At 40.0% G+C, this 27,816-nt stretch overlaps 1 protein-coding gene across 6 annotated transcripts in view; it reads left to right on the top strand.

Moving 5' to 3' along the window:
- MKX (mohawk homeobox) overlaps positions 1-20,592 on the top strand; it is a 56,307-nt gene extending 35,715 nt beyond the window's left edge. For 3 of the 6 annotated variants that reach the window (XM_027826704.3, XM_037890902.2, XM_043541379.1), the window contains 2 exons: positions 17,846-17,879; positions 17,996-20,592. In XM_027826704.3, coding sequence (XP_027682505.1) covers positions 17,846-17,879; positions 17,996-18,182 — 221 coding nt within the window. In that variant the 3' untranslated portion in view covers positions 18,183-20,592. Of the gene's footprint in view, positions 1-11,348; positions 11,490-17,845; positions 17,880-17,995 lie in introns of those variants that run through there. The other 3 variants (XM_037890903.2, XM_043541380.1, XM_043541381.1) reach the window with 2 other exon arrangements.
- Positions 20,593-27,816: the final 7,224 nt, after the last annotated feature.

Raw genomic sequence — 27,816 nt, 5'->3', positions numbered from 1 at the left:
GATCAAAGTAAGCACACTTTTTCTCTAAGGATTGGTATGACCTCGTCAGGATACAATAAGAATTGATACAAATCTTTTGCTCAAAATTTAAAACAAACCTGATCTTATTTGGAGTTTGGAAAAGGCTCAGTTGACTTCTTTTTTTTTTCTTTTAATTTTCCAGTACGTCTGCACTTCCTGATTTTGGCAGGAAGTGGATGTGCTGAAATACTATGACAAATGCTGTACTCACAGTGTTGTTGGCCTAACCGAACCCAAACCTGGAGGTATTGGAAATCTCTCACAGAGGCATGTCTTCAAATTTGTAGCCTAATTTTCAGCCTACTGTAAGGTGGTTTGGACATGTTTGGATGCATATCTGACCCAATATTCCAAATATTTTGAACTTTACCCCATAATTCCTTTTCTTTCTGTCACCTCTGCAAATTGAATTTCTTGTTTTAAGACACATTAAAGACTAACAAATTTATTTGAGCATAAGCTTTCGAAAGCTTATGTTCAAATAAATTTGTTAGTCTCTAAGGTGCCACAAGTACTCCTTTTCTTTTGCGAATACAGACTAACACGGCTGCTACTCTGAAACTTGTTTTAAGACGTTTCAGACTGCCATCTATAAGGCCCAGGAAGAAAATTCACCTACCCCATTCCACAGGCTTTGGACAGTTGGTAAGGAGCATTACAGGATCTTAGCCTTCCTCTAAAACATCAAGTATTGGCTACTGGCACACAAGGACATCACACTAGATGGTCCAATAGTCTGATCTGGCATGGCAAATCCTACATTCCCATACAATTCATTTTACATGTGTATCCAAGTGTATAAATGTATGTCATGGCAGATCAGACTATCCATATAATTTTAAGCTTAAATGGAACATCAACAGAACCTTTGTTCTCCCTTCCCGCTTCCCTGGCCCCAAAATATCACTTTTAAAAGAAATACATTATCTGGATTAAAAATGCTATCTGTGGTGGTGAGTGGGTGGTTCTGTTTACTCTGCCACATTATATAGTACCACTTCTACTCCTTGTTTGGACAGCAGTCACAAGACCTAGATATCAAGCTGTGAAAGTTATTTTTCTTGCAGCAGTCTCTCTCTTTTTGGCAGGCATTTCTATCAGTGACTTTGGAGATGCCTCTGTTTTTGTCATGTGGTTGGGCTGATGATGAGATTTCTGTGCTGCTTCATTTTCCTGGATTCAGTTGGTCTTTGAGTCTTCTTCAGTTCTGAGTAATTGGTACACTCTTGAACGCATGCAGATTTGCATCACAACCTAATAAGGTCTTAATATAAAGTCTCTGTAAGAAAATAGCCTCAAAAGAAAGAATTCATTGTGCTGTTCCACATGATAAAAATCTGTTTTCTGTCTCTGCAGCTACCCACATCCAAAAACACATTCCATTTTTTATAACAATTTTCATTTGTGAATCAAGGCAAAATGAGAGGAAATGACTGGGGTATAATCGTCCCATCTAGAAACATTCATTTTAGTCTTGTAAACACAGAGCTAGAACTGTGTAAACAAGTGTCTTAATTTTCTTTAAACTGAATATTTTAGATGTCAGAGGTAGACAAGCTGCGTATATCAATACCATATGCTTTTTATTGCGTCAGTGGCTGTCTCTTTATTTAATATTCTGATCAAAAAGATAATTTTTCAAAAGCATGTTAATTTTATAAAATCCAATAATCTCTCTCTGTCTCTCTTCCCACCCCCTCCACCCCATCTACAGTTTACTCTCCTACCCACCATCCTAATATCTGAGCACCTGGCATTAAAATCAATAGCAATACTGAAGTCCCTAGTGGACTTCAAGGAGTCTCTGGCATGTCTCACTTTTTGAGGTCAAACCTCTTCTTCAGGTATGTTTGTGGGGATTGGTACAGGTTTAGCAATAGGAGAGGGTATCAGTGGGGGAATGAGAGCTAAGGATTATAATTTATTTATTTATTCAAATTACTAATTTATAATACAAAATACATGGACCAAATAATATCTTTAATGTTGCAAAATTCCTGTTGACTTCAAAGAAAAACTAGGCCTACTTAACTACAAGCATTATATGTAAATGTCATCAAACCAAAATCTGCCTGATCTAAAGAGAAAATTGAGTTTGGATTATAGCATCCAAGAGTGTGAGCAATGTATGTTAATTTTTCATTGTATAAATAACAGCCAGCAAAGTAAATAATACATGTTTAATATGCAATACACATATGTAACTTAGGCACTGCAATGAGGTTTTGCTTCTTACCTAAGCTTACATAAGCTTTAATCTGAGGTTTATTCTCTTGAGATAACTGAGCAATATATACTTGCACGCATGTTGTTATGTTACGGAGATGTCTTTTTCAACTGAGTTAAAGTCATCTCTCTTGCGACATTCTTTTCAGTTTGCATTGCAAATTCTGGGCCGCAGCCCATTGAAGCCAATGGGCGTCTTGCCATTGACCTCACTTCGAATCAGTCCCTACCTCTACCTAAAATCACCTTTTACAAACATGCAGGATTCCTAACTATAGAATTATTGTTTGTGAGTAACATGTCATGTAAATTCATAAAGGTCATAGAGATCAATCACTTTGTTAAGTGGAAATATTTATGTTTGGATCCCAAAAATGTTATGAATCATTTTGGTGCTTTAAGTTCAGGATACAGAGTAAATTATTCCAAAAATTATAGTGGCTAAACGTCATTCCCTCCAAACGTTTGTGTAATATCTATTTATCTGTGGGCCAATGGCTGCTATGTATAATTAGAGGCAGACTTTGTCGAGTTAAGACTAAGTAAACACAGCTGAACATAAACAAGTTGGACTACAAGCATTTTTTAGTTTTGCCAACATCATACAACCTTGAAGACTGCTGCTTCTTCACTACAATCTGCTTTCAATGAGAGGGAGAATTCTTTTTGTTTCAAATGAGTAAGTGTTGACTGGACATTTGGTTTGTTTAAATTTTTCTTTGCAACAGAAATAAACAATATGCATGTACCTGGTGGAGGGCATCCTTTCTATTGTTTAGGAATCAGAGTGGTTTCATAGTGGAGTGCATCTTGAATAATCTGCTGAAACAAGGAACAATAACATAGCTAAAGACGTAGTTACACACTAATTTAAAATTCAATGTATGTGAAAGAAAACTTTCTACTGTTTCTGTAGAACTTAAACATATTTAAGATTCTGTATGAAATTATATGTGCGTGTGTGTGTGTACACACACACACTTTTCAGCATTCTTAAAATAACATGAAAACATGAAGACAAATTTTTGGCTGGGTTTCTAAGACTACCTTTTTTGATAAACATTTTCCACAACTCCTGTTTTGCCTCAAGGTACAAAAAGAAAATATAGCTTGATCTTCTCGTAGAGAGAGTGGCACAATTTAAAAATATATTCATGTGGTAATTTACCACATTTATATTATCAAGTGCTTAAATAGAATTCCTTGTTACAAATTTGATTTTAAAGGTCACATTACTTATCAGTTCAAAGAGTCTTGAAAAAAATGAAGTAGTAGAAGCTTAGCTGAAAATTAAATAGCTAATTTCTGGTTACTTAGACAAAGAGTTTTGATTTATACAACAGTAGGAGTGATTGTTATGACTTTCAAAAGACATTCAAATGGACTTTCAAAGACTTTAAATCATATCCAGTTTTTAGATCTAGTTTCAAGACATTGTTGTGAGGTGCTGCTTTTGATAACACAGTGCTTGATTCGAAGGGGTGATGACCCCCAGTCACGGAGCTAGAGTTCAATGGAAATCACTGATGCGCATCGCTCTTCAGACTCAGTTGTAGACTAGTTTGCATTGGGCAGGGCAATGAACAGTTTTCTGAGAACCATATGTAATAATAAATATGATTGATACAGTCTCCCTGTCAGGTAGATGAGGCTGTGCTGGTATATGGGAAACTATAGTAACAAGGGCATCTACTATTGTTTTATCACCTACAGTTTCAAATGGGCAATACAGTTTCTTCAAATGAAATAATTTTTTTGAATCATCTCACCCAATCAAGAGAGTGATTTTTATTTAGAGCACAGACAGTCTTAGAGCTAATCAGAACAACACCCCATTAATAACCTTTTTGTTTTAGATGTTGGGTTTTTTCATTTCTCTTTTTGAAAATGATTTTATGTTTTTGTTTGAGTTTTGCACGTTAGGAGCCTCTGTTGTTCTATTCAGTGTTTGACTTTGTAAAAGTTCCTGTTCTTGTGAACAATTGTCCATAGAGACATTTCACATGTGTACAGTGGATATTTGTACTAAGAGCCAGCCACTTTGCACTGCTTAGCAGTGGGGACTCTCTGATGGTGTAGGGATGATGGAGCTGGCTCCTGCACCAACTGCCCCTCTTCTTGTTTCTGAGGGCATGCTGGGGAAAATAAGGAGTTGAGTGAAGAGGGGTATGACAGGTGTGTAATTCATTGTAGGGACCATAGCTTAGAGCAGCCCCTAGACTAGGGCCAGGGGAGCTTGAAAATTAAGTTGTAACAGAGCTGGTCTGAATTTCTGTTTGGTAGAAAATTTTAACATTTCATAATTTGTTTTCAGTTTGGCTCAGAACAAAATCAAATATTTTTAATATTTCCCATAGAATGGAGTTTCTGAAAAATTCAAGTTTTGCAGAATTTTCGGAAACAATTTTGTTGTCCAGTTTGAAATATATTTTTTCTGTAGGAATTTTCATTGATATCAACACATTTTTAAATGTTTCAATTTTGATAAAAACAACATTTCTCATTGAAAAAAGATTTTGATGAAAAATTTCTGACCAGCTGTAAGTCAGAAGCTGCTGCCTGATGGCCCTTTCCCACTCTCCCAACTTTTTCCTATGCTGTGTAGATTTCAGCAGAGGGGAGAATCTGTCCATACATGTCTTATGTCAGTGTTAACAGACAAAACTCTGCAACTTTTCCTCAAACGCATTTTAAAGTAATGTAAGTCTCCTGCAAACCCCCAAATGCCATTGGGTTTGAACTTCCGCAGTTACTATACCCATTATGCAAATAGATCAGATGAGCCACTGGGAGATTGCCCAGGTCACACAGTCAGAAGCATAATTCAGACCTGAACCCAGGAATCCCGACTCCCAGACCAGTGTTCTTACCGCTAGATCACACCCTCAACTCTCCTCTGAAAGCTAGTTTCTTCAAGACCACTTTCTCTCAAAGCAGCAGTATCTACTGTGTAACAAACCTCTTCTCATTTAGACTAGTCAAGCTTAGGAATGGTGCCAACATTCTTAAAGAATGATTTAGTAGCCAACAAACATCTACAAAGTCTGTAAGCCTGTGAGAAACAATAACATTAGAAGTATAGATCATATCAGAAGCAATCTCCCAGTTCTGACAAGGCATTCAGTACAAATATTTGTTTAGTTCTCCTTATTCTCATTCACCTCATTAGACAGTTTCAAATGTTTTGCCGAAAGAACCATTCAGTTCTCCTCCTCACAGCTCTTCGGATCCAAAGCCTTCACAGTGTCATATACAAATCTATCTACTACTGTTTTAAGACCTCCCGCACATTAGACACTATACTGGAGTAAAATGGCCTCATCTGTTTTACAACTTTCAATGAGTTGACATTTAAAATGTAAAGATTCCTCTACTCCTCAAGAACACAAGCTAAGCTATCTATCTCCTGATACCACACCCACCACCATAGCTGGGTTTGAGAGCTCTTTCAAAGATTAGTTTCTTGACAGCACACTGAAATTGCACCATTCTAGACTCCACATGGGATTCCACCTTCCTCACATCTGAAGGGAGAGAATCTCCTGGTACAAAGACAGACCCAAATCTTTCTTTGCATACAGGCAGGTGGTTGGAGACCTTGAGGAGCAGAGGAATTTCTGCTTCTCCTGAACTCTGGACAAAATTTGTGAACTCCTTTTGCTGCAATATTCTTCTCTCCTTTATCTTGTTTGCTGTATTCTTTTTCATTCACTCATTTAATGGTTTTGAAAGTATAGTATCTACATCGACAAACCTTCCAGCTTGTGGAAATCTCCAAGGGCCTATTATTTGGAAGGTGTCTGGGAATATTTGGATTTGGGAAGAAACGTATAATAGACAAGAAGATAAAGGTAAACTGAGTTGTGGTGAGCAGAGGAGGAGAAGGGACTTGAAATTTGGTACGAGGGTAGCCTTTGTATCAAAGATATGCCTTTTCCCAACACCATGAAAATCCATCCAAATTTGGCAAAGTTATAAGCCTTTGAAAAATTGTGATTTGCACATTCTAAGTAGAGACTGCTTGGATTTTAGAAGCTAAATACTCCAAAGATTCTGTGCACACTGGGACTGAGCAGGACTTTCCCTGCAGTTGCATCTCTAGGCTGCTGTGGGCTGTGTTGGGTTGGGGTGCAGGCACCTGAACTGAGAGCAGAGAGACAGTCTCGCCGAGACCCAGACAAGGGGAGGGGGGAAGAGTAGATTGGGTCAAGGAGCCTGGATGTGTGTGTGGAAACTGGGACTGGGAGTTGGGATGGGAGGAGACTGGGCCATACCGTTTTTTCCACAGGACCTCTGCTTCATTCAGTGCATAAGATGGATGGTGCTCACTTAATGAAGAGCTGTTCAATATTTTGTTTCTCCTCATCATGTGCGGCCCTAGGCCTTATTTATTGCATGCTACTCAAACAGAATTATTGGTTTCCTCAGGGGTTTTCTATGGCACCTATCGCTATAGTATCTGAGTGCTTCACAAACATTAATGAATTTATTTTCACCACACCCCTGTGAGACAATGGGTGTGGTATTATCTCCATTTTACAGATGAGGATCTGAGGCATAGAGAGATCCCCTAATATTGGGTGTCCAGTTTGGGATGCCCAGGACCTGATTTTTCAGGGTACTTAGTATTATATAGCATTTTATGTGCTCAAAGCACAGCTCCCATTGACTTTAGTTGCAGCTGTGAGTGCTCAGCACTTCTGTAAATCAGACCCCAGGGTCCCAAGTAAGGTGCTCAGAAAATGAGGAACACACAATCAGTGACCCCCTGTGAGATGTTGGTTTAAGTGACTTGCCTAGCGTCACACAGGAACTCTGGGCTAGATTCCCAGGGGGACTAAGGCACCAAACTACTCCCTTGAATTTGCCAGATTGTCTCTGCTAAAAACAAAAGAAAACAAAATTCTGAAAAAATCGAAACATTTTGTTGTGAAATGTATGCAATGAAGCATTTTGATTTTTTTTATTCAAAATGACTTTTCATGTTTGAATTTCTGTCAAACTGAAACCTTTTGTTTTGGGCCAAATGAACCATTTAGTTCAGCCCCAAACAGATTTTTTTCCAACTTTTTGGTTCACCAGAAATTTCAAAAACATTTCCTTTCAGGTCAACTCAAAACAATTATTCCTTGTGTTTTGGAACTCCCAGTGAATTGAGAAATCTGTTCTTTGCCCTTCTCTGATCTGAAACAAGTTGTTGGGGGCCCTATTAAGCTCTTTCCCCTCTTGAAGCTGGTTCAAAAGCGCTATGACAGGTGGGTCAATGTGTGCATATGAAGGTTCTCTGTATATGGGTGAAATTTGCCCCTGCAATGCTTATGCACCATTGAAGCCCTGTTTTAAGCCTTTCCTATGTGATTGCATAGGTAGTATGAATGTCTAGGCACAACTTAGGTGACTCTTTTGAACATTTAGCTGTAAAAACTATTGCTGACATCCCATTGTGTTTTGAAATGAACATTTTTTTGTGGATTTATATTTAGAAAGGTCATGTCAGTTTGTCAAGTGCTTCTTTACCTTTTCCTCAATCAGGTGTATGCAAGAGAGAGAGAAACAGTGAAGTCCTTTCCCTCTTCTGACTTGCATGTTTCACTCTGTAATGCTGGATAAGTACTCCCTGGAATCAGTTCTGGCATTGGGTTAGAAATTCGGATGTATGGCCTGACAATAGGGCATCTTGCAGCTTAAATGACTTTTGTACCTTGTATGTTTTGTTGTTGTTGGGGAGGGCTGACTGGGGTGTGGGGGAACTGGACAGCTCAGGGGAATGGTTATGAGCAGAATCCCTGGAGTTCTGTGCAACATTTTTGTGAATTCTGTGGCAGGAGTCTGAAAACATCCTGTGTGTATGCATTTATATCATAATATTATACCATGCATGTAGGGTCTGCTCCCAAACCCACAGCCAACTAGCATAACAAAATCTGATTTTACTGCCATAGTGTCAACACAGTGTTGAAAAATGACTTCGAAACCCACTCCTTTATCCTTCACTTTTAATGAAAAACAATTGGGGCTTGCCACGCAGTATAAGAGAGCTTACCCTGGCTGCATTTAACTTTAACTTTTTTATTTTAAAAACCTTGTTTTAATCTTTAAGAACTCCTAGTTATACTTCTCAAATAGAGTGAAAATCTGAACATGTCCGTCTGCAGTACCTTGAGGATCTTGGCTGGGAAGGGGATATTTTAATATTAAAAATAAAGAAAATAAATACATCCAGAAAATATCCTCTCTTCTTACCTCTTACTCCCTTTCTCCTCATGTACTCTCACTCTCTCCCCACTCCCTCTTTTAAAATCTCCTTTATCTTTTTTCCTTCTCTTCTCCATTCTCCTCTTTTCTTTCCGTCCTTTAGCTCTCCTATCCCCTTCCCCACTGCTTGACAAATGAAGTTTTCTTAGTTTACATTATAAATCATAACAGTTGGAGATGGAAAAGCCCTATTTGATCATCTGGTCCATTCCTCCAGTCAATACAAGATATTTTGTAGTCCCTTCATATGCAACATTTCATATATTAAGCTTATGACAGTTATTTATTTACTTTAAAATTTATACTGCTGACTATCAGCAAGATATCTGAGCCCTTCCATTATTAATTACAAAGGAAGGGCCTGATCCAAAGCCTAGGGATGTCAATGAAGAAAGATTCCCGTTGACTTCAGTGAATTTTGGATCAGGCCCCAAAAGAACGTAACACAATCCTCCATTTGCTGACAGCTCTCCACCAAGATCAACGCTTCCCATTCTTTGTTATAAACTCCACAGAGGAAAACTTCAAGCTCTTGTGTCTCCAGTGACTTGAGTGAGTAGATAGGCCTTGTACCAATCCCTGAAGGTTAACACACTTGGGTCTGATGTTCCAGAGCCAGAAGCAAATTCCAGAAGTGAAGGTTTCACTGAGAATGCCTTGTCCCAACCATTCAAATCTAGGGATGATAATCCAGAGCAGCACTGTTCCCAGCTGTCAGTTGGGTGCACAAAAGAAGGGTGATTTCTGAAACAGGCAAGACTTGAACCATATAAGGCTTTAAAGAATCGATCAATACCAACACCTGGGTTTGCACCCTGAAACAAACTAGTAGCCTATGCAGTCTGTGGAGAATAGGTATAATATGATCCATATGAAAAAAACATCTAAATAAAATGCTTCTGCACTAGCTGAAGTTCAAGTGGTCTACAGAGGTATTCCCATGCACAGAACATTGCAGTTATTCAGTCTGGAGTTGGCAAATATAGGAATAACTGGTAAGGCCTATATGCAATAACCTCCATCCCCAGTGTCATCAGCATATTGTTGGCACTGCAGCCCACACTATCTCACTCTCTTCCAGTGACCTCATATACATTTGAATCAAAAGAGGGGGAGTGACAGATTTTGATACCTATATGAGAGAACCATCAGAGCAGATAAGCAACTCCTCTCAGCAAAAAATCCCTATAAATAAATACAAATCTATATTTAAATGTCCCAATTCCACCCTCTGAAATCTCTTCATAAAGCAGTAATGGGGCCATTCAAATACAACTCTCTTCCCGCTGCCAGGTTCCAAAGATAAATCTGAGAGCAGCTGACAGATCTAAGAAGGACAGTACAGGTACCTGTATCTTTGTCCAGTGACAGAAAGAGATTATTAGCCAGGAAGACCAGTTCAGTCTCTGTACTGTAGCCAGATCTAAAATCAGACTGAAAGGGGTCGAGGCAAGGTGTAGCTGGAGCTACTTCATCACAGCCTTCTCAGTAACCTTTTGTAGCATACAGAGAGGGTAATCATCAGTGAAAACATCAATTTAAAGAATTGGTCTTCTGAGCATGGGGCTAGAGGTCATTCATTTGAGAGTTTCTGGCACCTTTCCTCCTCCAGCTCCACAAAATAAGGTATTGACAAATTTCTGCCAAGTGTGAACCCAGTATGTGCTCAGGAGATTATACCAGTATGATGGATGTGGGTCCAGTTCACAGGTCATAGCCTGATACTCCCCAACACCTCTGGCAGTGCAAATTGGCAGTAAGTCAACCAGTGCTTCTCCCCTGACCTGACACAAATAACTCTGTCAGCGGCAGCCAGTCTGTTCAAAATTTGATCAACCCTGTCCACAAAGCAGATAGAAAATTCCCCATGGGAGAAACATTTAATTTTGATTCCAGGTGGAGACAGGCCAGATTCTCGAGGCTGTAAACTGCCTTGAGCAGTTCTGTTGCTTATGATGGGGAAATTGTGGGGGGGGAGAGGATGTTGGACTTTCTTCACTGCAGAAAAAAAAGCTATATACAACAGTCAGATTGAGAGTGAGATTTCCATTCTACCCTCCTCCCTCTATAATTTATCTGTCATGGGGCTTCTGTAGATCAGCGAGACATGGAACAGGGGAGCACAAAGGGAAAAGGCTTTTTGAAGAACTCTGCACCAGTTTCTGGGGTCAGAAGATGATCATAAATGCTCTATAAAGCTGTTTGATAGAATGGCCCATTAGCTGAACAGAATTGTCCTTCAGAAAGAAGTATATTTGTTGGTTTAAGGAACAGAACAGTAACACCTAGTCTCCATAGATTGAGCACAGAGGCGGGTCAACTCACATTTCCTCCACTCAAGTTAGATGAACTGCTGTTTACTGAGTTCGGGTCTTTCAGAAGGTACTACCTGCTCTGCGTGGATAATAAATGACACTCTTTGTAAGAGTAGGAGAATGGCCCAGTGTTCATGATTACAATTGTCTCTCCTTTCTGTGGCGTAGCATGCTCTACGCTGATTGCTTGCTACCTTCGTCCTCCAGAGGTGGCTGGATTTTTAGTGATGTTGATTGGTTTATGGGTCTACTTTGGGATCTACTGGGAGGAAAGGAGCTATATTGATGTAAATTAATATAATAATATTAATTCCACTTAACCCAGCTTTCCCCTCTGCTTTCTCACACGGCTGTTTAAGTCATGTACCCTTAAACTGTGGTTTGAAAAGCATTATACAATCAAGATATGTCAGTAACCTGGAGAATTACATCACATCACCACTAATTTACATACACATGTAAACTTTATTTTTCATTCAACTGACTCCTATTATTCCTCATCCCTCTTCCTCCTTCTGTTTCTTTCTTTAGCTTGTTTTGAAAATGCTGGTCAACATATGTGAAACCAGGGTCTCCCAAACCAACAAAACACAGTGCACAAGAGGAGGAAAGAGAAACAGTCAAGTGCTGTTGTCAGTTTTAAAATGAAGATAGTTATACACGGCCTTTTATCAACCCCGCAAATATTTTACAGTATTCATGATTTGGGGACAAAGAGCCCCTTTTGATCAGAGTTGCCTTAATTTCTGGAATAGAGAATGTGAAATTCATAAGGAATCTATACATTCTAAATATGTTTCAGTCACATGAGAGTGACTTTCTGTGTCTTAATTTCCATGTTGGTTTGTTTTCACTATAAAATAATCTGTAACCTTCTCTTTTTCTCTCTTCTACCCTCTCATACACACCCCTTTCCCTTTGAATTGTAAGCTCCATTTGCTCTGCATATTCTAAATGATAACAAAAAAGCAGGGTCTGGTACACAAATACTACAATTCTGCATGATCCTTTTATAAATTTCATAAAATAGGAGGGAAGGGGGATGTGTGTCCCTTAAGCAGGACGCAGCATAATTGATCGTTTTTTCATTAGCTGCTCACTAGAGGGAACTTTGGTGAAGCTGTTCATAATTGCACAAGTGTGTGCTGTAAGAATAATACTGTCAGATCAAAATGAAGACTAAGCTGTAGCTGTAATTTATATTATTGAAAGCTTTGTTCTTAAATTCCAGCCTCTTTCCATATTTGGAGGCTAGACTGAAATAACTAGACAGGCCTATGTGTGTTTCTAAAATAACTGAAACTGCTGCAAGAATGTCAAAATAAGGAGATCTTAGTTTGCTGGGGTCTGTCCTAGTTGCATGGAATGCCCCTGTATTCCTCTCCTGGCTTTACACCAATTCCTTCTGGGGCATCGGACAAGCCATGTAAAGGGACACCGTCAACTTACAAAAACCACATATCTGTCTGTAAAAGTTTTGCCTGTTATCGTTACAAGTAACAGCTAAGATAAATATAATGGAAAGACACTGGAGAAAAAAAACCTTGCTCTTTCCTCAGTTTGACTTAGTGCATGTGACAGCCTGTTCTGTCTAGCCAGTTTCACTGTTTCTCTTGTGCAGTCTGTTATTCAGTTTGTGTGGGTCTTTCATGCAGTAGCAAGGGAGAGAAAAAATATTTTTAAAATAGGCAACTGTGCTGATGAAAGTACTAAAACTGGCAGGAGGGCTCAGGGCAGGCATAGTAACGAAAATATATGACTTTTAACTTTTCTTTTGCAGTTGACGAGTTTCGAGTGAATAGTGTCACCTTCAGTACATTGCGTCTCATTTTCCCCATCTGTTCTAATGAAGATAATAACAGTTACCTCACGAGTGTGTTGTCAGGATTATTAATGAGTTAATACTTTTACAGAACTTTGAATATGAAAAACAAAATATACTATATGTGTGATGTATTAATAATGATAATTATGTGACTCCTGAAAAATACCATACTGCATTACAGAGCTATTATTGTCCAGTAACTATAATCTTGGCACTGAATGCTATAGTTTTAATGCTTACTCTATACTGAACACTTCTATTAATGGAAAGGTATATAGGATCCCATTGGTAGGAGATTTATTGGTACTTCCTGCTATAAACAAAAGGGAACAAATATTCAGCCTAGCTGGTCTCTTTGGGTGCATGGTGGGAACTGAATGAAGCATTCCTGGTCAATAAAATCTAACCCTCTTGAGTGCTTGTGTAATTGGGAGCAGAAAGGAACAGCAGAAAGGAAGGTACTAGTACAATAACAACAACAACATTCATAATTATTTATTATTTATGTTGTGGTACTTGTAGGCCAGCGTCCCCTGTACTAGACACAGTACAAACACATAATAAAAAGGCATTTCTGACTGTTGCTGTTTAATTGTCTTTCACCCCAAGGACCCTAAAGTATTTTCCAAAGTGTACACAGAAATCACTCCTCCCCTCACTGAAGTGCATCACCCTCTGATACTTAACCCAGTACCTTTTCAGTAGGACACAGAAGAAGAATATTGAATGCAGCTGAAACTAGAGGACATTTAGAAAATGTGATATTTGGAATTCAGTAGACAGTGCTTTGCAGTTGATAATGACTGCAGGTACCTATCATATAGTATTTATTGCTATATATTTATCCTTACATATGCAGTGTTTCGGAGTAACAGCCGTGTTAGTCTGTATTCACAAAAAGAAAAGGAGTACTTGTGGCACCTTAGAGACTAACCAATTTATTTGAGCATAAGCTTTCGTGAGCTACAGCTCACTTCATCGGATGCATACTGTGGAAAATACAGAAGATGTTTTTATACACACAGACCATGAAAAAATGAGTGTTTATCACAAAAAAATCTGGATTTGTGCTGGAAATGGCCCACCTTGATTATCATACACATTGTAAGGAGAGTGATCACTTTAGATAAGCTTTTACCAACAGGAGAGTGGGGTTGGGGGGGGGGGGGAGGGGAGAAAACTTGGATTTGTGCTGGAAATGGCCCACCTTGATTATCATACACATTGTAAGGAGAGTGATCACTTTACATAAGCTATTACCAGCAGGAGAGTGGGGTGGGGAGAGAGAAAACCTTTTGTAGTGATAAACACCCATTTTTTCATGGTCTGTGTGTATAAAAACATTTTCTGTATTTTCCACAGTATGCATCCGATGAAGTGAGCTGTAGCTCATGAAAGTTTATGCTCAAATAAATTGGTTAGTCTCTAAGGTGCCACAAGTACTCCTTTTCTATATGCAGTGTTGTTATAGCCGTGTTGGTCCCAGGATATTAGAGAGACCTGGTAGGTGAGGTAATGTCTTTTATGGGACCAACTTCTGCTGGTGAGAGAGACGAACTTTGGAGTTCTTCTTCAAGACATAGTTGTTTATACAGTGCTTTTCATATGTAAAGTGCTATGGAGGTCCTATAATTTGGTAGTACTGTACATAGTGCATGACATGATATTGGCTTGTTCCTTTATCAAGCTAAACAGGGTTGGTAACCAAAATACAATACCAAAGCCAAATGTGGACTAGAGACCTCTACAATGCAGCCTTTATTAATTTTTAGTAAAGAAGCTTGGCTCATTGAGGCTAAAGCTCCCAGTGTGTATTGCTCCATCTTGATGGAACCAAAAGGAGAGCCAGGCCTCTAGAGAAAGATGTCTGCAATCAGGTCTACTTTATGCAAATTAAGATAGCTCCTAGGCTCATGGCTACTAAATAGGGTAAATCTGGGGTATCCCTGCTCTCCTGAATAAAGTACTGGTCAAATTTGGGATCTGCAGTTCAAGTCTATTTTATAGTAGTTATAGGTCAAGTTTAAAATGCTCATTCTGTACATTGCTGATGACCAAGTGCTCACCTCGGTATGGTCAATGGGATTTCGTATGTTTAGCATTATTAATTCAGTCCTTGCAAATACCATTGTCAAGGACAGTATTCAGTGCCAGTGTCATGCCATTTTTACCATTGCGACTGAAAAGGATCTGTCTTAGGAAACAGCACCATTTTCAGGAATACATTGTATATTCTGGCTTTCAGCATTCAAGATCCCCATCTCCTTTGTTGTTCAGAAATACAGCGGCCTGTGGGTATTTTTTTACATTCAGAAGTTGTTTTCACCAATGTGTTCCCTTTGCCAGTTAAAATATTCTGATTAGTTGGTATTCAGATACATAGAATGTCAAAAGACATTATGCCCAATACTCAGAGAGACGGAGCAGGACAAATTACGAGAGGTGAACAACAAGCAAAATGTAGCTTTGCTTTGTGAATTTGGTCCAGTCATTTTAAAGACTTGATCTTCCAAGGTGCTGAGCAATCCTAGAGACCCTCAATTCCGCTTGACATCAGGGGGAGGTAAAGGCACTTATCACCTGGCTGAACGCGGTCATTAGCCTTTCGGTGCTGCATTGTCCCTATCTATAAAATGGAAACAGTGCCTACCAACCTCAATGGGTTGTTGTGAGGCTTAATTAATACTTTTTGTAAAGTGCTTTGAGATTCTTGGCTACTATAGAAGTGCAAGACAAGAAGTGCAGTAGAAACTTGGAGTAGAAGCAAAGGAATTTTGGCAGCAAAAAGGGCCACAACCCTGGAAATTAAAGGTTTTCGGAGTTCATTATACAATCTTTCTCTTTTATCAATCGTTAGCAAGAACTTTGCAAAATAATCAATGATATTTCTGTTACAGTGCAATTTTAGAGACAAACATTTTAAGTACATCTATTTGTTTTTTAAAACAAAACCTGACTGAGTTAAAGAGTTATTTTTTATTTAAAACAATAGCATTATGTAATGGTAAGTGTCGGTGAGTGAGGACTAGAATTGCGTTGTATATATGCAAGTTATTTGAGTGTATTCTAGCTCAAATTAGTGGAATTTAAACTTCTCATGTAGACAAGCCCTTAGAGTCTATTTTTTGGCTGTGGTACTGGTTTGATATGACCTTGGGCAAGTCACTTTCATTTATATCTAGATGAACACTCCTAAAAAAGATTTGCAAATACTCATTGAAATCAACAGTGGAATTGGAATACTGATCACCATTCATGGCCATGTTCCTCAAATGTTTGTACAAGCAATTTTTTTGTTCACAGGAATGTTTTCCTAAAGTAAAAGTCTCACAGATGCTTGAGTGAGTGTGTGTTCTTATGGCAGTGACATTCATTATTTTTTCCATTTCTATTTGTACACCTACCCACACAGGGTTTTTTACAAGGTGGGGCATATTCACCCCCATCCTATCCTCTTAAAATGAAAGAAAATAAATGAATCAGAAGAAAAGAATATACAGGGAGGTACAGGGTTAAGAAGATGGCCTTTTGTTATACTGGGATGATTCAGTACATCCCACCAAATCAAATGTTTCTTCTCTCTGTGACTCCTTCTCTCAGTACAGATCGCACATTTTCCCTGCTGAGACCAGTACTGAAGCAATATCCTAAAATACTGCTAGTGGGCACTGTGCTTTTGTACATTTCATCTTGGAAAGACATAGAAAATTCAGGTCCCTGACCACTTGGGAAGATTTATGAAATTCATGGCACTTTGGAAGAGGAGAGGGTATTTGTTAAAGTTTGGCAAACTAGCCAAATTCTAACTCGTTTAATTATTTCCTGCCAGCTTACTTTTCTCCTGCAATGTCAGCTAGATATCATATTCTTTACTTCCCACCCTGAACTGGTATAGAATATAGCTATGTGCTGTGTTGTGCTGATAAACATATGCTGGGTTTCATGACAGAAGTGGCTGCATTCCAGTGGCGGATGAAGTGATTCTTTATATATAGTTTGCACAATTACCTCGTAAAGTTTGTAAAGTGTTTTGGGATCCCTTCAGATGGAAGCTCTATTAAAAGAAAAGATCATCCTTGGCATTATCGTGGTAGCTGGCAACCAGTGATCAGCCTGATTCTCAAGTATGTCTTCTCTGGAATCCAGACACAGACTGGGGATGCCAGCACCGTTAGGCATGTGCCTATTGTGCCTAATTGGAAATCCACTTCTGTCTGTTACTGTAGAGAACTTCCTTGAATGAACAATTGTCATTCTTGAGTGGGCAAGGGTGTCATTTGCTATGGGGCAAGTTGCCCCCCAAAGCTTGGTTTGCCTGGCAGATGTTTCATGGGGCTATATGCGCCACTTGGTGCACCCTGGAAACTGCAGGATAGAGCATAATCACATATAATGTTCTATATGCTGATGCAACTTTCCCCTCCCCTCACAGAATTTTCTGAAAAGAATCGCCTGGATGGGGCGAAGGAGAAAATGCCTGTGATACAACAAAATCACTAAAGGCTACTGATCATGTGTGTTTGTTATTTATGTAAATATGTGTCCTTTCTAAATCCCTGTTTGTGGTTTAGTTACAAACTGGGTCAGGGTCACATTTAAAACCACATACTGTCTTGTCAGTGGAAATTTTGTTTTGAAGAAAATTTACCTTTAGATTCGTACAGGACTGTGGTTCTGCTTTTTCATGTTTCTTATCATCCCTGATGTCCTCGGGATTATTTTTTTTAACATCTAGCTTCATCTCACCAGAACCTTTAGTAAGCTTCCAGGGCCAGAGTCACCTTTTTGAAGCTGGGAGAACTACATCTACCACCCAAGCCTGGTACGCTGTGCTCCAGGAGGAATTCATCCCTAGAGAGCAGATCCCTCCCCATTAATGCTACCTACTTTGGGGGCCTTGCTGGTTATGATACCCCTGTGTCTTTACCTGGCCGTAGCTTCTCAAAGTGGACTTTTTGTCACCTGGTGCCTTGCTCAGGGTCTATGCTAGTTCCTCCTGGCCAAGACCCTTGAGTGAATCTGGTCCACGGTATTTCAGCCTCTCCCATTGGATATCTATACAACTAATTTAATCAAAGACTAATCTCCATTTCAGAAGTAGTCTTATTTCCACCAGAGCCAATTTAATGCTGGGTTTGGGGGTATGTTTTGGGAAATACTGTACGCAAAATGGACAATAATAGGATTTTCTCTCTGCTTTTAGAAACTTTGGAAAATGGACCCAACAAGTGTGAAAGGTGAGTGAGGGGCTGTCTTTGCCATTTGAATTTTTCTGTGCAATATGTACCCTGGTCACATGTCATGGTAGAAATGTAATCTGTACATGTAAATGTTTGTTGTTGCTTGAATCTAGCGCAGCTAACAGAAAAGGACCAAGCAAAGACGAAACATACTGGAAGGAGATCAATGCAGCGATGGCCCTAACAAACCTTGCCCAAGGAAAGGATAAACTGCAGGGAACTACCAGCTGCATCATTCAAAAGTCATCACATATATCAGAAATAAAGACTGTTAAAGTGCCATTAGTTCAGCAGTTTTGAGAAATTGTTACTTGTTTGGTCAAATGGACATTCCTCACAGCATTGGTTTTCAGTAAAATCCGATCCACAGCTATGAAGCAAATATTGAAAATAGATCCTTTTAACATTATGGTCAGTTAAAAAATTAAAATGCACTCTCAGACCCAGACTTTTTCATTGTATTAAATAAAATGTTCAATTGCTTCTATAAAAGGCATGTAAATTATAAAATAAAGTCCATTTTTATCAAAATATTAACTTATTTTATGTTAATCAAAGTGCGCATAAAATGTCTGCATTGCTATAACAATAAGTGCCTTGCTTTCAAAAAATAAGCTATAACGTGGGCATAATACAACACAGTTATGCCTCAAAATGACAATGCCATTAACCTTAATCTTTGTATATTATTTCAAGTGAGCCTGAGCAGTCTAGGGCTGAACACATTATTGCTGGAAGCCCTTGAGAGAATTTTTGTGTATTTGACTTATACAAATTGATGACTGGCAAATCTTAATGAAAATGTTTTGTTTTTTTTTAAATCCACAGTATTATTAAAAATTGTATAGTCTGCTTTGTCAAAGTGACAATGAGGTTGTTGTGCATGTTTCTTACCTGTATCTGCAGTGTGTTAAAATACCAAAATAACTCCTTTGAAAAGTGCAATACTGTAGAAAACATACAGGTTTAAGAATATTTCAGTCATTCAAATTAATCTGAATGCACACGTACACACAGACATTGTGATCATTAGAGATTTATAGTGGGGAAGGTTGCAGCAAGACCATCTGTACAGTCAATTTGGATTTCATCTTTCTAAAGCTTTGCTATTGACTTATTGAAGTAGTTATATACATAAACAAAACCAATCTCTTCTGGTACCAAACTAAACCTATAGTACAGTTTGTTATTTGTACTGGAGCTCAATAACTTTCCACAATGGAAACTCTTATTACTTTAATATGTCCAAATGCTTTTATTTTGTACATACTGTATCAAATAAGGACAGTTGATTGACAATTCACATTTCAATGGAAAAAAAGACATAATCAAAACTATATATACTCCAAGTTAAAACGCAAATTAAAAACATCTGGGACATGAAACATTGAAAAATATCAGCATGTATTTTAGGAGGGTTTAAAGTCAATGCTAAATCATGCGTTAAAAATAACATTTTAAGTCTCTAAACTTGACTGCTATTGAGTGATATAATCAATGTAAAAGCAGAAATTTGTGTTTGGTGTACAAGGTTTTCTTGAATCGTACAACAATATCCTAACCAGTGCTTGAATAAACAATGGTGAAGCCAAATATAATTTGTACTGAATCAGTTACAGAAAACTGGAAAAGAGCTGATTGTTCCCAGGGTTTGGATATTTTTTCCTGTGGGTAACCTATCAGTTGTTATTGCTCGCCCTTTGGTCCTGGAATGTTGACATTGACAGCAAAACTCCCATATACTTCAGTGGAAGCAGGATTGGGCCAATAATGAAACTACCCTACAAGCATAGTCTGTTCCAGTTGCACTAAAATAGTCAAGATATATAGCAAATATCCTTTTTGTGACTCCTAGGACCCTTCCCGATGTAACATACTATTATGTTGGGTTTATTTAGGGTACAGTGAAAATGATTGATATGGAAATATTTTGTACATATATATTTTTACTTTGTTTTCTAAATTGCTGATTTGCATTGACATAAAGTGCCAAGCAGGAAACATATGTCATGACTGTATGAACAGTTGAAGTATACCTCTTATTGACTTGCATCATTATGTATTTAGAATTCCATGACAATAATTTTTGATACCTGACTTACTGGATTTTTGTCATAATAATGTGAGTTTGTAACTAAGAACAGAAAGTAAATACTTCACTCTTGTTCATACTATTATAAGTTATTCTGGTATTAAATATTTTGTGACAATAAATTGATTGTCTTGTCAAACTATTCTGTTAGATATATTCTCAGTGTTTTTATTTGAGTAAATGACAACAATATTTGTCATATTGTTAAAAATGAAAAGTACTTTCAGTGACTTCTCTGGGATAAACTGGAGACGACAAGCCATTTTAGAAACATGTGTTTGTCTTTTTTTAAACGATCAAAGCACAAAGAATAGCCTGAAAAAAACATATCAAGTAGGTTTTACAATTAACAAATACTTGCATCATTTCTTGTTACAATTTTCTTTAATTTATTTTTTTCTGTTGCTGCTTAAATGTTTTCTAAAAACATAAATGCTAATAGGTTGTATGTGTGTGTGGGTTTTTTTAAATAACAAGGATCATGATCAATGCTGAGCCAACAGCTAATGGAGACTCAATAATTATTTATGATGTAGGAAAAACAAACATTATTAGTATTGCTCTTTTTTGTTTCAACATATGTAACCATTTTAATAAAATAAATAACTGCAAACCACATCTTGCCGTTTTTGAAATAAATGGTCATTTCTCTTTCGTTAGTCATCATTTGCATGCCATGTTCTCTCTCTTTTCATGTAGTACTATGGCGTTGTTAGAGTGGGGTGCAGCATGTGATAAGCAGAGGGAGGAGGGGAATTGTCGCCTGTCTGTTAGTAGCCCCCTTGACGAGTGACTGAATGGTAGCAGCTGAGTGCACCCCAGGTCATGGCTACTGACTGATCCTCCTGGCATAGTGTGTTGGGCTACGGAGAGGAGACTACACAGAATATGATTTCAGAATCTCACGTGGGAATTTCCCCTGAACAGTCTCATGCTCATGCTGATGGCTCTGATGCTGCCATTTCTTATGCTCTGACAGATGCTAGGCCTTTTCTCCAAAGCTGGCACAGGAAGGCAATTCTAAGCTCTATGCATCTGTGAAAGTAACTGCCTGGTGGAGGAGTCCCCCTGTGGGAGGGTAGCTAGTATTAAGTCTGTCTGGGGGTCCAGTTTGTGAAGGCTGTAGCAGAGATGTTCTGAGTCAGCACATTTCTTTGTCCACACTAACAAGACACCGTCCCCACCTAATGCTGCCACTTTTTTGGGCTGCCTTGGATGCCTCTGAATCATGTGGCAAAGGGAAGTTTGCAGCTGACTTTCACCACTGCAGCCTTTCCACCCCTGGCATATATACCAGCTTTCTGTGGCATAAAGCCTGAGCTGTTCTGGGGCTGATGCTGTTCTGTGCCACTGGACACACTCATGCATGGGCATGAAGGACACAGTTTAGAGCTGCACAAGTTAATATCAGGAAAATGAATTTCAGACTGCAGACTGAAAGCCTTTGAACACTCCCAGTGCCCTCTGGCATTTAGAGTTTTGAAAGTTGCTTCAGCATTCTTGTAGGGGTGGGGAGTGTGACTAGGTGTGGATCACAAGGCTGTACTGCACTGCAACATTGCCTTGCTTTCACAACTGTAACAGAAATGGAGCTCAGAGGTGGGATTATGCTGCAAAATTTGGATCCAGATTTTGAACATGCCAAAGTTTCAGCATGTTTTGCTCCAGGATACGGGAGATTGCAAAAGTCAGATCCAGGTCTGGGGACAGAGTTAAAAGTCCCTCAAAGTGTAGGGCTGTGGATCTGATTTGGGCCCCATCTGTGAACTCACCTTGTTTAACAGAGAGGGAGGTAGTTGGCCACAATACAAATACATTTTTAAAAAAGTAAGTGGAAAAGAGACATGAATGCCTAATGCTACAGAAAAGTCCCCAAATGCTTCTGTTATGTCAGCTTGGGCTATTGGCAGTGGAAGTGGTTTTTGGCAGTCGAACTTAGATCTTGCTCAAGGCTAATTTAACTCACACACCTGACTTTTTAAAGGGAATTGAGATGTAGATTCTTAATGGATGTTCTTTTTACATTTGTGCTCTGGGTCCCTTCTTCAGATTTTGATTTTCCGTTTCAGCCTCTTTTGGACTTGCTTCCTCTTCCATCTTTCTTCCTGCTTGAAAAGTATCCTATTACATACAGATGGCAACAGCACCGTTTATGCCAGAGCTCATTCTTCTGTCTAGGCTCATGTGGGTGAAGGCTATATGAGTTCAGTAGGATAGTACTGAAATGACAAAGTCTCCCATTAACGGATATCTTCATTCTCCCATTCCAGTGCTAATTAACAGTTCCTAACATGTGAAGGGTTCAACAGTGTGCAGTAAAGATTGTCCAACCAACAAACTGCACTATCTATCACTATGTTCTTAACTATTACTGCTTTTGGCTATCTTAACTCCCTAAAGGACTGTCAATTTAACCATAACTGCATAAGAACTGCCAAGTCTCATTTTATGAGCTGCTGCTGAGAGTTTAGTTATTTAAGTCTGATGTTAAACAATTTTTATTGGTACTTCATGGCAAATGCTTGATTTACAGTGCTGTAAATAACCACAAATTAGGGGCATTTCTTTCCTTTACGGTAAAGGCACATTACCTTGAGGGACAGAAAGATGGTTTGCATGTGAAGACCTGGAGTCTATTCCCTGGTTTATCACAGCCTTCCTGTGTGAATTTAAGTAAGGCCTATGTAGCGTGAGTTCCAAAGGAAGTCATGGGTTAAACATCAGGGGACTGGAGCTCTCTGTTATGGATGCTTTCAAAAACAAGAATTTTCAAAGCTGTAGTCCAGAATGATCCAGAAGTTCTGAAAATGTAACCCTTGCTCTGGCTTCCCACACTGCCCGGATGCTCTGAATCTAGGTGAGCACTCACAGCCTAATGGGTTTTCAAGATGCTACTATCATATTAGGTTATGCAGTAGAGGATCATCTGTCCTACTGGGCCTGCAAGCTGCAAAATGCAAAAGTGTTCCTCGATTACTCTTGGACCCCATCTGGCAGCCAACCAGGGGCTACGCAGTGAGCGCTGGGTAACGAAAAGAACAAACACAGAACCTGGAAACATACAAGACATCAGAAATGTGAATAATGGGCAGGTGTGTATGGAAAATTCACATCAGTAATAGTATGGCTGCCTAGAATACCTGCTGGAGAAATGGTACATTCATGAGGCTAGGGGCAACTGTTGCATATTCTCCCACAAAGGGTGAGGGTACTGTAAGTACTGTAGCTTCTCTCATATTATTGCCACCTGAATCCTTGCTTCACTTTCTCCCTGTTCAGCAGAGGTCATTAATTCATTTATGTCTGCCCCATCAGGCCAGTGTAGTCCAGGTCTCACAGCAGTATTATGTGGCATAGAACAGATCAGGAAAACCCTGTTAACATTTGCAAAGGGTTATTTCAATGGGCTACCAGTCTGATGCTGATGCCTTGTTCTCATTTTGACAAGGTCAAGTGACCTCTCTATGGCCACGTAGGTGGAGCTGGGAACACTGCACTTCTTTGGGTTGACCCTGTTGGAAATTCACTATGGGGCTCAGGAGCCATGTTCTCAAGGAAAACTCTCAGGCTCCTGAGGGAAGGAAGGAGCTGAAGTAGCAGACAGAATGTGGTCTTGTGAGAGTCTGTGTGGTGTGCATAGTGTTTGCTTGCTCATTCAGGGTGACCATAGACTTGCTGGCTCAACTCTTAAACAGTGCAGAGAGGGATGCTTTGTTTAATACCCAGGAGTCCCTGTTGCGCCTAGATGCACCGCCTTGATGTTGGTTGCTGGGGCTATCAGCAGGGATTGGGTCCTGCCCCCCTCTGGAGTCACCTGGGGCACAAGGCTGGAGGACCAGGCAGCCAGTGAGTTCCTGGCCTTCCCAGGGGCGGTGGGGCTCAAGCTTTGGGCTTCAGCCCTGAGGTAGCAGGGAGGCAGGCTCTGGACATGGGGCTTGGGCTCCAGCCCTGGGCTCTGGCTGCACAACAGCAGGCCCCAGGCTCTGGCCACACGGCTTTGAGTTCAGCCGCGAGGCATCAGGCTCTGGCAGCAGGGCTTCAGGCTCCGGTCCCCTGCTACCTCTGCCAACCCCCATCTTCCCGGGCCTCCAGTGCCTCCCCTCACCCTCCATCCAGGGCTTAATTTGTCCCCAGGCTTGCCAGGGCTTAGTAAGATTGCTGTGAAAAGCAGTACTTGTATGTTTGTTAATATCACTTTTCACAACAGACTTACTAGCTAGCAATAAATATATACATGTCCAAATCATTGGTTTCAGAGTAACAGCCGTGTTAGTCTGTATTCGCAAAAAGAAAAGGAGTACTTGTGGCACCTTAGAGACTAACCAATTTATTTGAGCATAAGCTTTCATGGGCTACAGCCCACTTCATTGGATGCATAGAATGGAACATATAGTAAGAAGATTTTATATATATATATATATATATATATATATATATATATACACACATACAGAGAACATGAAAAGGTGGAGTAAGAGGCTAATTAATTAAGATGAGCTATTATCAGCAGGAGAAAAAAACTTTGTAGTGATAATCAAGATGGCCCATCCAGACAGCTGACAAGAAGGAGAGAGGACACTATTTCCCCATGTTAAGTATCCTCACACCTTCCTGTCAACTGTCCAAATGGGCCATCTTGACCATCACTACAATAGCATTTCAATACCTCTTCATATAAATTTCCAATAAAATGTTGACACATTAAATTTAAAAAATTATATTATTTGCATCAGTCAATAAATCAGATTTTTTTCTATTGCGCTAATTCTTTAGTGCTAGTCCACGAGCATTATAGTGTGCTTAATTAAGTTAAACTGTTTTTAATAAAGTGCATGTGGCAAGTTTTCCAATTCTGTAAGAAGAAAAGGAGTACTTGTGGCACCTTAGAGACTAACCAATTTATTAGAGCATAAGCTTTCGTGAGCTACAGCTCACTTCATCGGATGCATACTGTGGAAAGTGTAGAAGATCTTTTTATACACATAAAGCATATACATAAAAGATCTTCTACACTTTCCACAGTATGCATCCGATGAAGTGAGCTGTAGCTCACGAAAGCTTATGCTCAAATAAATTGGTTAGTCTCTAAGGTGCCACAAGTACTCCTTTTCTTTTTGTCCAAATCATTGTAATTTGTGCATATTTATTTGGTTTTCCTAAAGGTAATTAAGTATTTCATGAAAAAGTGTGAGTGTGGCCACCAGCAAGAGTTGGTGGCTGTATTCTTAGACCACCAAAAAAATTGTCCTGAGAACCCCTGCTCTAGAAGGACCTACCAGACCACATTTTTTCTCAGTATGACCTAGCCTGTCCTGAATTTGGTCATCGCCTGCTCCACTGGTTCCTTCTATTGGGATAGAGTTGGCAATTTCTCCTGACAACAGGATTTCACCTCCAACTCCAGGATGACCCGAATGTCCATGGGCCAGGCTTCCTGCCAATCCAAGACAGGTGCCACCTTTGACATGATAACACTATTTCAGTTCAGCCACAGCTAAGCTTTTTATCCTTTTCCCTCTTCTGCTGTCTTCCCTGATATCTGTGTTTGGCTGTCTGTCTGTGTTCGGTTGTGGAAAGTTAAAGCTTGGTAAGTAACTGCAGTAACATTTACATCAGCAGTGAAGAAAAGTATGAGAGACAAAGCTGATTTTGGAAACCATGTTTCCCTTGTCCGCCTAGTAAATAAAGGAGATGTTTTAACACCAAAAGGGGCGTTGTTGGTTCCTGAGAAGCTGGGACTTACAACTCAAAAAGACCTCTCATATATTGCACTAACTGGGGAGCACTCCGACCTTCATGTGGGCCACAGGTGTAATATCATTCTGAGGTCGGGCACACACAGCAGATGAATGGGGTGAAGAGCTCAAGCATTTGAACGGCCTGCCTGTGCCAATCAGCCCTTCTGGATCTTTCCATTTTCTCTTTGGAGTCTGTTGCAATCCTGGGACTCACAAAGCTGCTGTGGAGGTGAGAGAGGAGCCTGAAGATGGGACAAAATTATGCTTTGTGCGAGAGTCGCTTGGGGATTCCAGGGAAGCTGTCTTAGCTCCTCCCCCTTCCCAATTGCCCTGAGGGAGGGAATTTTCATCCTTAATGATCCTGTTCTCCCTACTTGGCAGCCTCATATAGGAATTGTCTGTAGGTCTGTAAACGATGGGGTAACATGTGGCACATTCATGAGCTACCCAGATGTCACACAGCCAGAGATAACCCTTACCCTGTGCTGGGATGGCAGATGAGGAACAACATATATGGCCGTGGAAAGCAGGTTCATAGATTCCCCAACCTGTGGTGCAGAGAGACTGCAGTGTTCCTGTGGGTTCCCCCTCAAGATTACATTTCCCTTCCGTGACTGCTCAGCCTGGAGGCAGCAGAACAGTGGTTCAGAATTTGGTCCACTGGTTGTTGGTGAGATGAAGATGGATGCTGATGAGAGACATTACCCAAATAAAAAAGAGTTTAGTTAGGTTTTTTTGGCTAGTATTTAAAATATAGGTGCCTAAAGTTAGTCTCCTAAGTGTGTAGTGTGACAGCTAAGTCAATTTCCTGCACTACCCTGGCCAAACCTTGCTGAAATAAGTTTAAGTATTGTAGGAGTGCATTGTATTAAAAATGCAAATGTTTGTGTGTTATTGTGGGATTGTATGTAAATTGTTAGGAGACGTAATTGATGTAATCCTTGGGAAGTGTTATGAGCTTCGTAGGACTCTTTTAAACAGTGGGCCAAGACAAGAACTTATGGTTAGCTGAGTAGGTTACTTAGGAAATACTTGAGAGGAGGGAAATACAAATGCCCACCTCCAGCCCTGCTCTTTGAAACTTCACCTTTAGGAAGGGACCTTTGGCTACCAGCAACCTATTCCCAGGATCAAAAGGCCCAAACAGCGTAGAATCATAGAATATTAGGGTTGGAAGAGACCTCAGGAGGTCATCTAGTTCAAGCCCCTGCTCAAAGCAGGACCAATCCCCAATTTTTGGCCCAGCTCCCTAAATGGCCCCCTCAAGGATTGAACTCACAACCCTGGGTTTAGCAGGCCAATGCTCAAAGCGCTCCCCCATAAAACATAAAGGGATAACTCACAGTCATGAGGGTTCTTGTTCTGTGCACAAGGGGTTATGAACGCCTAACCACAGACCAGACCCTGGTGGGGTTTGAAGGACTATTCACCATCCAGAGCCCTGGTTGGAGTTGGGGTGATCTCTGGTCAGGGCTGGCTCTACAGTTTTTGCCTCCCCAAGCAGCGTGCCGAATTGCTGCCTGAAGAAGGGAGCTGCTGCTGAATTGCCGCTGCGGGACTGTGAAGATACAAGCTGACGTCAAATTGCTGCCACGGCAAAAAAAACCCATGCCGTCCTAACGATGCATGGACTGCCGCCCCTTTAAGATTGCCGCCCCAGTCACCTGCTTGGAACGCTGGTGCCTGGAGCCGGCCCTGTCTCTGGTAAGCTTATTAGCATGTGTCAATATGTTTTCTCTATAATGCTTTCACCTAAAGAATGTGCTCACTTAGAAAGAGACCTGTGGTAATTTAACTGTGGCAATTACACTGTGTGCTCTCCATGGGTTGAGTTCCTCCCCACCCCCCAAAAGCTAGGGTTACCATAGGTTTGGGTTTTCCTGGACTTTGCCTCTTTTTTGGTAGTCTGCTCTCTGTCCACCTGGACTTTTCAAATAAGAGGCAAAGTCTGGGATTTTTCCTTGGGAAGCAGATGTTGCAGCTCAGAAAGAGCCATCTCCATGCCTGATTGGTCCCGGCTCTGCATCCACAGCTGATTGCCCCCTGCCTCCCCCCCGCAACTGCAGATGCTGGATCCCGCCCACCCTGGCCTGGCCCAGTCTGC

The sequence above is a fragment of the Chelonia mydas genome, chromosome 2, assembly GCF_015237465.2.
Source record: "Chelonia mydas isolate rCheMyd1 chromosome 2, rCheMyd1.pri.v2, whole genome shotgun sequence".
NCBI classification, from domain to species: Eukaryota; Metazoa; Chordata; order Testudines; family Cheloniidae; genus Chelonia; species Chelonia mydas.
Note: the sequence above shows the minus strand (reverse complement) of the source record. Positions and strands in the feature narration are given on the sequence as shown.